The 13406-nt window shown below is 41.5% G+C and overlaps 1 protein-coding gene across 3 annotated transcripts; it reads left to right on the forward strand.

The window, feature by feature from the left end:
- Positions 1 to 10251, forward strand: kras (v-Ki-ras2 Kirsten rat sarcoma viral oncogene homolog). 3 transcript variants are annotated; one of them, XM_079269049.1, is made up of 6 exons: positions 1 to 224; positions 2463 to 2580; positions 3406 to 3584; positions 3943 to 4102; positions 5597 to 5721; positions 7827 to 7960. In XM_079269049.1, exons 2-5 carry the CDS (start codon positions 2470 to 2472, stop codon positions 5714 to 5716), a joined length of 570 nt encoding a protein of 189 aa, XP_079125175.1. In that variant the 5' UTR covers positions 1 to 224; positions 2463 to 2469; the 3' UTR covers positions 5717 to 5721; positions 7827 to 7960. The 3 variants fall into 3 exon arrangements, with proteins under 3 accessions (XP_079125175.1, XP_079125177.1, XP_079125176.1); XM_079269050.1 differs by lacking the exon at positions 1 to 224 and adding an exon at positions 883 to 1135; XM_079269051.1 differs by lacking the exon at positions 5597 to 5721 and having other exon boundaries at positions 7827 to 10251.
- Positions 10252 to 13406: the final 3155 nt, after the last annotated feature.

Raw genomic sequence — 13406 nt, forward strand, 5'->3', positions numbered from 1 at the left:
CAACCTGAGCAGCAAGGCCGGACGCTGGATCAAATGGAAAGTTCAATCGATTAATTTGCCCACTTTTTTCGCATGTTCCTGCTTGCTTCTGATACGAGGTAGACTGACTTAAATGCGGGCGTTTCGGTGTGAAATAGGAAATGCAGAGATCGTGTGAAACGAGAGGATTATCAGCTTGACTTATTCGGTCGCTACTTCGGACGCGGAACTCCACTCGCTAAAAGGTAAAACAAATGGATACAATTAATGCATGCGTGTCGCTTTGAGGTTTGTTGCAACGTTGTATTCATTAATTTAGTACATAGGTCAGTTTGTGTGCCATGTAACCACTGAATAATATCATTATAGTGGGAGTATTCATTTTCGTTGGCAGTGCAAACTACGCCCAATTGTTAACCTACCGTCTGGCCCTGCAATGCAGACCTTTGGGTTAGCCTGTCAATGGCGGCTTACAAAATCACCACTTTCCCCCCCTTTGAATGAATGGTACCGAGTTTGTCCGGGCACACGGTTACAAGCAATGCTGCGTTAATGAATTACTCTTTGTATGTCACATGAGACTAGCTAATAAAGGCTAACGCTAGTTAGCTTATATTTTGAGGCTGTGGGCGAGCTCCAATGCTAAGCTAGCCGCCTGGTTATTTAAACACAGTGCTCCGAGGGTTTCTCGCACAACCAATCTGGCAACCCTGAGGGCACAGACCCGTGGATTTAAATCAAATTCCTTTCGACTTTTAAGCCTGCTGTGGGTGTTGGCTGCTTGAACACAACGCAAGGGCTTTTCATTGAAAGGCCTGCTTTATCCTCGGTTAATTCACATAGGAGGTGAACTGTTGCATAGTAGCCTTCTGTAAATTAGTTCAATCATTTAGTGGCACATTTGTCCGTTAACGTTAGTCCTCACCGTGTTGTCTCGTGGAGTGATGCTGTTTGAAACATGTGGTCGTCTTTTTGGGAATAAACTTGTCACCGTTAAATATAAGGGTAGCGGTATACAGTGCCATCCAGACGGTGTTTTAACAAGGCAAACAATAGCAGGGACAGTCATAGTTACAGGGAATTATTTTTTTCCATTTAAATCCTGCATCATCATCAACTTTACCACAGTTTGAGGCATCAAACCGCAACAATGAAGGTGAGAAAACTGAGTTAACTTATTGTTGGACTACACATGTAACGTTACTGCATCCAGTCATTCAAAGTCTTGCCCTGCCCGAAAAGAGGACACGTTATGATATTTTAACAGGCATGGCAAGCATGTAGCAGCCAACTTTTAAGTGTTGCTTGCTGAAATGGTCTGCCACATTGTCAGTTGTCTTATCTGTTTATGTAACGATAAGATGGTTTCCTAATGGACAGAACAGCCTTTCTTTGTATATGTAAATCACAGGCGGTGTTGGGTAGAATATCTGAAATACAGCGGAGCATTTTAGGTGTAGTAAAAGTCTAATTTTAGCAGCCAAATACCTATCAAACCACATTGTCGGTTTTGTTTGTCTAGAAAAGGCCAATGCTATTCAGCGGAGCTCCTCCCTGACTGCAGGCTGTGCAGAGCTGTGAGCAGTGTTGTACTGTAACTTGTGTGACAAGGCCAGCTGCCACTATTGACGGGTGCTGCTCCACAAAGCCGTCAGACAGCGGAGAGCCTCTCGGTAAAGTGTCAATTTTGGAGCCTTAATGTCATGGATTTGTGCCTGTGGTTAGTTTCTGTTGTGTGTGGCTGCTGCTCAGAAAACACCACAGTATGTGTGGCTGGATCCAGACATTTGATTATGTACACTATTCATTATTCATACCTTTTTATTTTACTTCAGTACCTGACGATTTGTGACGTGAAGCTTATTTTTGTGTCATAGAAATAGTTAAAAGATTTTTGCAGCATTTTGATTGTAATTTTGAGGCCTTCTGATGATTTTAAATAGCAAGATTTCCATAATTCTGTAGCAGTTTGTCAGTGTTTGTATTCCCTTATTTGCACATAGTCTCTTTAATGTTCTGTGTGTTGTGGTGGTTTCTTCTGCAAGCTTCTTGTTGAATTTTTTTTAACATGGTTTTCTAAATGAAAAGCAAAATAAACACGATGGCATGAAATCTATTTTCCAGTGACTCAGCAGTGTTATTAAAAGAAAAGTGTTTTTCCACACAAGGCGGTATTTGTTGTTCTCTGGACGTTGTGTTGATACATCAACGGTCTGCCAACCCTGAGGATGCAGACATCCCAGTGAGCTGGTAGCGTGTCAGACTGGAGTTAAGCAAATAGTTAATTGACAAAATATTTTTAACCATCCACAGCAGAATATAACATCTTAGTGCAGAGAGGTTTACATATCCCAGAAGTTCCCTTCCTTTAAGGCGTTGAGGGTGCCCCAGATGAAATGATGCTGTGCCAGATGACTCTTTGGAAATATCTTGAGTATAATGTGATTCATGTGATTTCTTTTCTTTATTTTTTGGTCCCACAGGTGAATCATGACAGAATATAAGCTGGTAGTGGTGGGAGCTGGTGGTGTTGGCAAGAGCGCACTGACTATTCAGCTCATCCAGAATCACTTTGTGGATGAATATGACCCCACCATTGAGGTAAAGAAACTGTGTGTGTGCGTGCACGTGTATGTGTGAACGCGCTTGCTCTCAAGTTCATTACTCTGTCTTATCGTTTTCTATGTTTTTCGTTATGGGGCAGAACAATGAGAAACTCCTTGCAGCAGGTTCTTCTGGTTTAAGTCTTTAAAAGGTTATTAAGAAACAGGTTTTTAATAACTTTCCATGCATGCCTGCTCTCTCACGGGGGGGGGGGGGGGGGCCTATGCTGCTGAGTAAACACAGTCTCATTATGATGTCAATCCATTATTTATAGGCCGTTGCAGGTTAGAGCTCCAGTATAGATTATTCTAATACAATACTACTTCTGAAACAAACTCTACTCACTGGATCAGACGGTAATTGTTTGTGTTGGATCCGATTGAGTGTGGCGATCAGTGTAAGGAGAAGCTGGAGTGCTTCGCCACAGTCGAAATTAAGTCTGGAGGTCTGCTGGAGAATGGAGTGACCTACTACAGCCAGAGTAGAGAATAGGCTTCAAATGCAGTTCTGTACGGTCTTTAAGCAAAATCATATCGATACAATCATGTCACGATGAAGCAATGTAGATGATCCAGTTTGCTTATATGTTATGTATAAATCTACATTACTTGTCTTTATTGGGATATTAATTGATATTTTGATGCACTGTATCCAGCTAGATGTTTAAACCCACTCATCGTGAGCTTAAGTATAAAGAAAATCTATTAATTATTGAGTTCTGTCGTCCACAACCCGTCTGTTATTCTTTTTATTAAGCTGCTATACGGACACTCGGCCCACCAAATCCAATAATTCTAATCTCTGTCTGACCTCCTGTTCCAGGACTCGTACAGAAAGCAGGTAGTGATCGATGGAGAGACGTGCCTGCTGGACATCCTGGACACTGCAGGTCAGGAGGAGTACAGCGCCATGAGGGATCAGTACATGAGGACAGGGGAGGGCTTCCTCTGTGTCTTTGCCATCAACAATACCAAGTCCTTTGAAGACATTCACCACTATAGGTGAGCTAAGAGACTAAAGGCTTGGAGGCTTTGGACTCAGTGTGACGGTGGGGTTTTAATCGCAGTTAAACGGGAGAATATTTCGTGGCATCCTTGTGGTGTACGGTGATAATTCTCTAATCACAATGTCAGTCTGGGAACCTCTAATGTACGTCTTTCTCCTTCTCGCTAACTCTTTATTTCCTCCCTACTACCCGTTGTCCAGAAACGGCCAAACTGCTCAGAAAATGATACATTATTAAACAATAATGGACATATTCTGACTCTGATTATGAACACATTTTACATTGCCATTGGAGTATTGCCTCAGTTAGAATTATAATCCAATGATATCTCTATTGTGTGTGTCAATGTCCAGAGAACAGATAAAGCGGGTGAAGGACTCTGAGGACGTCCCCATGGTGTTGGTGGGGAACAAGTGTGACCTCCCGTCCCGGACAGTGGACACCAAGCAGGCTCAGGACTTAGCACGCAGCTACGGCATTCCCTTTATCGAGACCTCGGCCAAAACCAGACAGGTGAGAGTCCATCTCGAGACGGCCACGCCCTCAAGACTCAAAAGAGTTTAGCGTTTCAGTCTGTCACTAAACTGCTGGAGTATTCAACGACAGGTTTGTAGAGAGTGTTGACTGCATATGGTCTCAGGGATATTGGCTTGATGGACACAGCAGTCCTATAAATTTCACTCTGAAATCAAATTTTATTCTTCCAGAGAGATTTGGCTGACACGTGTCCATCACAAGAAAAGTTAAAGTTTTGAGTCATGTGGTGCTGTTGATTTGTGTCCCATCTAATGGTCTCTTTGTTTTATAATGTTGCTTGGAAATGTCTCGGGAAATTCCCTGCTCATCCTCTTTGGTTGATTTCTTTTATTTTTGGGTGATAATGTAACCATTGCATGCTACTTTGTCATGGATGTATGAAATAATATCCCCATTAAAGCCGTCTACAGAGGATCCTGCATTATAAATAATCAGCAAATCAGTAAATGTGTGTTAAGCATGAAAGGACAAACTGTCGGTAATTTCACAGGGGTTAATGATTCTGCTTGCTGGTTACTGTGACTGGGTGTTCTTGGAAGATTTGCCACGGCTCATCAAATGGGGTGTGTGTCGTGAGCTTGGCCGTAGGTGGCTGGCTGACTGACGCGGTGCTCTGTAAACACATCCTTTCCTGATCTCTCTGACCTGGGGGTGAATCACGGCTCTTTCTGGTGCGGGGGAAATTAATGACGCAATGATCAATTTGTTACAGATCTGTAATGCCAATAATTCACTATCCACACTGTGCTGCTGCTGTTGGACCAGGGAACATTTTCTTGCACTGAAAGCTGCCTATTGTTTGCCAGGTCTTATGGATTTCATCTGACTTCTCTGGGAAATCTCCCACTTACAGTATAACGCACAATCAAAATATGCTCCTAATGCATGCGCCTCTTCTTTATATTTGGCAAGACGGTCAGTGATACTCCACCTTAATCTTTTCACTCACCCACCGGAGGCTGGAAAGGTGTCTGTTTTAAAGATTACAGATTGGTTTTTAGTTAAGTGTGAGTGGATTCCTACGATGAAACATTCTCAAACCACTCCTGCATCATAATACACCGCCACCTTTATGGTCCCAACGATTATCTTCTTGCCAAAATACAACTAAGTGCACTGCTTCTGTAAAAGCTTCAAAGAGGGCTATAACATGACTCCTTTCATTTTTTTCCTGCCACGAAAACCATTGGAGTTCTATAAACCCACTCTTCCTCGAGAAGAGAGGAAACAGAACTTTTTTTCATGCTTGAAAAGGAGTCGGTACACAGCAGGTGAGTTTGATATTCACAAGCTAAAGTTTGGGTGGAGTATCACTTAAAAAGACAGGCCAGACAATGCAGGGAGACCCACCTCAAAACATGTGTTCTGCTTCACTCCTTTTTGTATCTGTAAGCTGTAACACATGCACCCATACAGTATGTCCTCCTGTATTCCTCAACATTGAGGGAAGTTGTGTCTCTAATGCTGCAGAGAGTGGAAGATGCCTTTTACACTCTGGTACGGGAGATCAGGCAGTACCGGCTCAATAAGCTCAGCAAGGAAGAAAAGACTCCGCGCTGTGTCAAGCTTAAAAAGTGTGTTGTGATGTGAAAGGGGTAAGTGTATGCAGCCGCGCGCCCATCTGTGTGTGTTAGTGTGTGTGTGTTGGTGGGGATTGTGGAGAAGGCAATGGGAGAGGACACGCAAAGAGAGCTGTTGCTTTATGGTTCTCAAAGCCAACCTGCTGGTTTCTACTGGGGCTGTGGTGGAGCTCTAACGAGGCTGAAACAGCTGATGAGTTCTCCCCTTTTCAGTGTCTGTGTCTCATCGCTGATAATTATCTCACGCCGTTTTCATACTGGGTTTGGTTTACTTGAGTCTGAACGTGAGTTTGACGGCCCCCCCCCTCTTCTGAACTATGCCGGTCTGCCTTCACACGTTGTACTTTTGTGCTGATCCGGGGGTACGTTGCGTAATTCTTTCCTCATCAGGGTGCAGGCCTTTCCCTTATTCCCATAAGGAAGTGATCACGGTAAATCATTTAGATGTGTGCAAGCAGGCAGTTCCACGTGAGCATGATTGAAGTAATACAACCGTCTGACAATTTTAAATAAACAAAACACTACTACCCCCACCAGTAAGAACTCTAACATGGCATCATAGGTTCTGCTCACACACCAGTGAGGTATTTTATGTCCTTTATGGAAAACAATCCCCCTGTAACGCACAGGTGTTTCTTTGAGAAAACAATTGCTTTCCAACTGCACACAAGCCGTACTACAGTTGGCGTAGAACCAATTAGACCGCCCCCGTGAGGTCGACTTGGTCTGCACCTACGTTCAGAAAAGGGCAGTTTCCAGGCGACTGTTCCCAGATTCGGGCTAAACTACCAGTGTGAAAGTGTCCCGAGCTGCTGAAATCAACATGAAGGAAGGTGTGTGGGCGAGGGAGCCGGCGTGCGTTATTAAAGGAGATTATGCAAATCATGTGCTGATGTTTCCAAGGAGGATGTGGTCCAAGAAACTGGCAGATATGTTTTGAACAAAAATTGTGAGTGTTTGTGGGTGAAGTGTTTTGTTTTGCGGCCCAAGTCTCTTTCCTTTCCTGCTGTCTTTGTTTTCACAACCTGAAGTGACCTCAGGCTCTTTACGCTGCAGCTCCTTGCAGACTCATCACTTTAATTGCACTCGACAAACTGTTGTATTCACGCACTTGCCTCTGTGTGGCATTGACAGACACTAGCTGTATCTACATGGAGCCTTTTTATTCACTAATAATCAGAATAAGAGCTCAGCAGGAATTTAAAAGCCTCATTTTAACACCTCAATCAGAATAAATTGGCTCGACTTAAATCCAAGCGGAAGTCGTGCCACTCTTCTATTTGTTGCGTATGAGTGTTGCACCATCCTTTTTTATATTTATCAGTTTTGGGGCGATAAACAGAAGGCTCGTCTTCTGTTTAATAACTCTTTGCGAGTAGAATATTTTTATACTTCTATTGTTGCTTTGGCACAAACCCACAGCAGTAAACCAGTATTGGTGCCAATCGTTGGTGCAGGTTGATCTTTTTTTAGGTTTGCGTGTGTTGGCAAATGCAAACGGGAGAACTTTAGCGGCCATTTAAACATGCAGTGGGAGTCGTACATTCTGTTTGATTACATTCAGCGGTACAGAAATTGGCTCATGTAACTGCAGCTACTGTCAGTGTTGTTGTCTGTGGGAAGACTGAGGTTCACTCTGGAACACATTGATGGTGTTTGGTCTGTGCTTCATTCAGCTGCGTCGCACACAGCCTGAACTGGATTGAGAAATGCACCTGCACTCTGTGTGTGTCATGCTGATGTACACTTTGACTCTTCTGGTTTTCAATTGGGGGAAAAAAAGTAATCCAAATAATTCAACTAAACGGTCATAGATATGGAAATGTTTGATGACAAATACTAAAGTTTCTTTTGCAGTAGAACAAGTCAAGGCTACACATCAGTTTGATACCAAAGAGTGTTGATTGGAGTTTAATCGGTCCCAATAATGTTTCAAAAAGAGTGGAATCACCCTTTAAATTCAGCAAATTCAACATTGTCAATCTGTAAATGGTTTCCGATTGTATAATTTGTGTATTTCACATATTTTTTTTTTTACGTTGGCAATCATTGGTATTGTGGTGTGAAAATACTAACCTGACACTCAATAATATATTCTTTTTATTGTCTTTTTTTCCCAGGGCGTTGACGATGCCTTTTACACATTAGTGAGAGAAATCCGGAAGCATAAGGAGAAGATGAGCAAGGAGGGCAAAAAGAAGAAAAAGAAGTCCAAGACAAAGTGTACACTCATGTGAATAATCGCCCCCTTTTCAAGACAGACTAAAATAGAACTATGTTGGACAGTTAAAGTAATACATTTTGTACATTACACTAAATTATTAGCCTCTTTCTCAATACCCACCATACTAAACCTGACCTGTTTCTGCCTTTCTTTTATTATTTGCTACTTGGACACCAATAAGCTTTATCTTCAGTTTAGTGCCAGTTGCCCACATGTGTTGGTCCAACATTTAGATTTTATAGGATGATTTGGATAATTTTTATATACCTATAGAGCTGTAAGCTAATTGCATCAAGACTCATGTTTGACAAATTATTCATTACCAAGTTTTGTTTTTCCCCCTAACTTAAAGGGCCCATGGCCTGTAGAGGTTCTGTAAAGCCCTTTCAAGTCTGGGATGCCAAAGAATGATTCTTTTTTTATCCCGATTCTCGTCGACAAACCAGCTCTGAGGACCAACATTCAGCCAGATGAGCACCAAATGTCCCAGCCACTGTGTACTTGCCTCCTCTAGGTATGACTTAGTTATTTCACTGATTATAAGTATGCATGCAAACTCCTCTCCTAATATTTTAACACCCTAATTAGCTATTCATTCATTTTGCAATTTGTCAATGCTTTGTACTGTGTGGGGAGTGATTTCTTGCCTTCATGAAATGTTTTCTTTTCTTTTTGCATGCAATGTGTCCGAGACAACACGCGTATTGCAAACGTCCTCTGTTTAATGCATTTAATAGAGCCGGCAATGAGGAACTTTAACCTAACCGGATATCATACGGTCTTGGGTTTTTTTTTTTAATGTTAAATAATCACTGCTTGCTTTTGTGAGTAAGAAACCAGCCATTTTAGCTCGATTTAATGACAAATTCAAAGTTGCAGATTTCTGGATGATAGAACGAGACCAGCAGCCGGGTTCTGTGTTGGCCAGAGGCTTCTTATGTTGCAGGGATTCTTGCCTTGCGATGGCTACCATCGAGCAGCTTGTAGGACCTCACTGGCCAAATGTTGCCTGCTTTTCTTTACCCTGAGGCTCGACTGCAGGATTTGTTTAATTTATCACTTTATTGCTATTTGTTACAAAAACAGTTCAAGAGGTCTCCTGTCAACATAGTCACCATCCAGGTGTCTTATTTGACCAGTGTGAGGACCGTCTATCAGCTCTTTACTCAATGTTTGTTAGGTTTTCAGTTTGAGGACAGTAGCTGGCCATAGAGGTGTCCTGCCTTGCACATTTTCCTAAGCTGTGGACTCGTTAGTTGTTTGGACTGGCTAGAAAGCAGCTTTCGGGAACATTTCTCCTGGTGTGGTGTCACAGAGGTTGTTTAAAATGTTGTCCAAATGGATTTTCAGATTCTTCCTTTTTGCCGAGCTTTTTTGAAAGAGTTTTTGGATTCATTTTTCTTTTAAGTGTTTAAATTGTTGGGTGGGCTGCCTTTCAACAGAAATGATTGTCCAGCAAAGTAATTTGTCATTTTCTCTCACAAAGCTTGTTTGTCGTGGTGGTGTAACTGGAACTGATGTTTGTAAATGAGGCAGTAATTGCCATGAAATTGGTTTTTAGAGAACATTGTCTGAATTTATATTAAAAAGAGTCCTATTTTCTCTCCGAAGTCGACCTGTATTTCCGAGCTGTTCCCCTGGGGTTTTATTTGCCTTCCATGTTTGCATTAGGTGCTCTATTTAGACCGTAGAAAGACACCAGACAACATTGACTTTGTCGTGTGTGTGTGCGTGTGCGCTCAAGAAACAGACACGATGCTGTTCCAGGAGAGCAAAGGTATTGATACAGAAAATCCAGACATTATACATTTTGCTTTTTGGGATTAATGAATTTTGCCCCAGTTTATTATTACCTCTTTTTTTCCTTTAAGTAGATAATAACTGTTGATGCAATTTTAATTACGAAACCCTCTCTTGTTAACAATACGGTTTCAAAAGTAGTTTTACTGAAATGTTTGAAATGTTCCTCTTCCTTTGATTGCGTGCCAACAGCTAATTTCTGAAATGTATCATTTGTACCTGGATCATATTTTAACAACCTTTGTATAGTTGTGATGCTGAAAGGTGCATATTTTGTAAATTGTGCTTCATGTTGTTGGTGTGTCTAAATGAATGTTGCTTTAATGGAGGTTCGCTCCACTCTGTGTATGTGATTAGAGAGTGTGACTGGGTCCAGGTCTAGGGAAGTGAATGAATGACCACTTTACAACACACCTGTTGTGGGCAAGTGTAGAGTGGTGGTCTGATCTCATACGAGTATTTTTTGCCATGAATCTCACCACTCCTATTTAATGTGTAATAAAGAACAAAGTAAAGAGGAACTGAACTTTGTCTTTCTTTCTAAAATTGTCTTTTAGATTTTCATTCTTTTTAAAACACTTTGTATGTTTGCTCCTGCCACTGCTGGAGGACGTGGTCACAATTATCATATCGAGACTAATGTGCAGTATTATAAGCTGAGTAGTTTGAAGGAGTTATGTTTCCTTATTTCTAACTCTAGTATGTCTTAGAATGATATCGATGTTGCCCAGCAGGTGGTACTGTCGACTCATTTTGACTGAAAGACCTCACGCTCTAATAAGGGGCTGTTCTACCAGCTGCCCACAGTGAGACAAGATTAAGCTTTAGCAAGTCGTGTATATTTTCCAAAATAGACCAAGAGGAGATATTCAAAGTGGCTGTTTTTGTGGTGTATTGTAATTAAATAACTTGTCTATCAAAATAAGACTCCATAATTGAGGTACTAAATCATCTTATTACTGTCATTTAAGTTGGTAAGAGCTTAAATTCCATGACAACGCGGAGCCCGATTAACTAATACGTCATGAATATTTCATCATTGTACCGCAGGTTTCAAAGGTGACTTGTTAAACTTTATGCTGCAGCTGAACAAATGGGACCAAACTCATTCAAATTAAGAAAAGAAAACAATATCAGCTTAAACATATTTTTGGACAGGATCACATAAAACATGTAAAAACAGCAGTGATCTGGAGAACGCCAATGTACGTGAATGATTAAAAGAAAAAGTACAACACAAACAAGTCAGAGGACTCATTTCCATTGAGGTTCTTGTTTTAGATGTAGAGGTGAGTGCATGTGCGTACCTGCGAGTGGAGATAGTGGAGTATGGAATAAGCAGCATATAAAAGCACAGAAAAACAACATAAAATATCCACATTTTCCTGTGACAATAGGTTAATTGATGAATCTAAGTTGCCTGTGAATGGGAATGGTTGTCTTCTGACCTGTCCAGGCGAGGACCCTGCGAAGGCAGGGTGCATCCTATGCCCAATGATGTGTGCTGCTTCTACAGTAAAGTAAAGCAGCCTATGTAAAACACAAGCTCAGCATCCTCTGTCAAACACAGGGTTAGTTAGAGTGAAGTTGTGCTCACTTTCATATAAATATGCAATTTCTTGCTTCTATTTTCTGCATGTTAACAAACACAGAATATTCTCTTGGTCATTTTTGTTGTTTTTTTACGTTATTTATGTTCCGTCAAACAAAGCAAGGCTCATGGTCAATTAAATTAATCTTTTTACTGACTTGCTTCACTTGTAATATTTAGACAGTGTTTCTTTTCAACAACAGTACAGGGAAGGTCTTATACCTACAGTATAGCAGCTCAATATGATTATAAAAGAGCTGTTCAAAATGATGTGAAACAGACTACAGAGAGTTGGCAAAAACATCCTGTAATGCAGGAATGGCGCATTACAGTACTATGATGTGGCTGTAGAAATCTGTGTTACTGCTCCTTCAATTTGAGTCCGAGAGCTACTCTTTCCTTTTTGTTCACCATTTTCAATACTTTTTATACTAACATGATTATTTCTGTTTAGATTTTCTTCTATTGTGACAGGGACACCTGCGGCCGATCTGCGTTTAGTTGTGTCTTATCATTAGTTATTCGTAGGCTGATATTGAACATTTTACTTGCATAACAGCAAGTAAACAAAATTTGCTTTATTTAAAATGCATACCTTTTTATTGTATCTGTACATTGTGATTGTAAAGTCAAACTGAAATTGCCTGCATTTAAACGTTCCATTTCTTGAATCGTTTCATAAACAAAATCATACCAGCAGAGACAGAACAGCACCATTGTCAACACATTTGTGGAGGTGTTTGGCATATTCTATCCATGCTGGGTCTTTTACAGGTCAACATAACTGCATTGGCTCAGTTTCATATAAAATCTCTCCCAACGAACTCTTTACAGCAACAGTGACAGGAGTTGTCCTCTGGCTTCAACATGCAGGCTTGTGTGCTGGAGGATGTGCTTGTTTAGTCATATTCTGTGAAAGGGAATGTCATGTAGCATCAACTATGTGATATTCTTCTTTGCAGATTTCCAAGAAATAAATGCCAGCTGGATCACGACCAGAGACAGGATACATGCTTCAGAAGGACAGGCCTGTGTATGTGTCATATGCAGGCAATGGATAATTGGCTGCAAAACAATGCTTTGTGTAGAAGCAACCTGCAAAGCTGTTTTTCTGTTTTGGTTCACTGGCCAAAGTTGTTTATTGGTAGTTATGATGATAATTAATGAATTCATTGTATGCTGTTGGCCAATTGTAAATTAAAAGTGGCAAGTGTTAATCTGTGTTTTTTTCCGAGTAACTATCTGAATATTCTGTTTACTTTATAATTATTCTACACTGGAGAAGCACAATAGCCTTTTTTAAAGGAAGTTAAAGTGTTTCCAAACTGTTGCTGTGAACAATAAACGATGTTAAGATATTGTGACAAGCTCTATTACTCTTTCTTCTTGAACAATGGGGCTACGGCGCCTGCCACACTAGCAGCCAAGAGTGAAAAAGAAAGAGATCTAATGAATTATGCAGAGAGAGCTTTCTCTCAGCCTGACAGTCTGAAACCAGCCTGGAGAAAATTGTAAGAGAAGTACGAGTCAGTGCAGCCATTACAAATCCCCCTCCCTCCCCCCACTCCCCCGGGACGGCCGAGGCCAAGGCCTGTCAGTCAAGCTCCCCATCCCTAAACTGTAATCTGGGGACAGTGCTGAGAAGCCTGCAGGTCTGATAAAGCGCTGAAGAGATGCCCCAGAAACCAATCGGTGGCACTCTGGGCTCCTGTCAAGGGGGGGGACAAATGTTCCTAAATTGCTAACAACAAGCCTCGGACAGGGTCCACGCAGAAACCACACAACACAGACTGGAAAATCCGTCTTCCTGCTTGGCCTGTGCACACTATCTGGAGCAAGCTCAATCACAATCATCAGTTCTGACCCCTGTGAACGCATGCAGTGGGGTGAATTCACAATCATCTGATTGTCTGACCTCCGCCTTGTTAGTGCACAGAGCGAGAGCATTTCCTCTTTATTTTAATGAAGCATGGCTTTTCTCCCTGGCAGGCAGCTGAGTGTGGGGCAGCAAGAGCGTGGTGTGGTAATGAGAGGCCAGAAGGTTCAGGTGTCTTCAAACTGCAGCACATAGAAGAGACTTAATAC

The sequence above is a fragment of the Melanostigma gelatinosum genome (genome assembly GCF_949748355.1).
Source record: "Melanostigma gelatinosum genome assembly, chromosome: 1".
Taxonomy (NCBI): domain Eukaryota; kingdom Metazoa; phylum Chordata; class Actinopteri; order Perciformes; family Zoarcidae; genus Melanostigma; species Melanostigma gelatinosum.

What these genes read in the sequence shown, in the direction of transcription:
- kras (XM_079269049.1), top strand. Translation starts at nt 2,470, where the DNA reads ATGACAGAATATAAGCTGGTAGTGGTGGGAGCTGGTGGTGTTGGCAAG. An exon ending in AATATGACCCCACCATTGAG is followed by an intron (nt 2,581 to 3,405) that starts GTAAAGAAACTG and finishes CTCCTGTTCCAG; the next exon opens with GACTCGTACAGAAAGCAGGT. An exon ending in CCTCGGCCAAAACCAGACAG is followed by an intron (nt 4,103 to 5,596) that starts GTGAGAGTCCAT and finishes CTAATGCTGCAG; the next exon opens with AGAGTGGAAGATGCCTTTTA.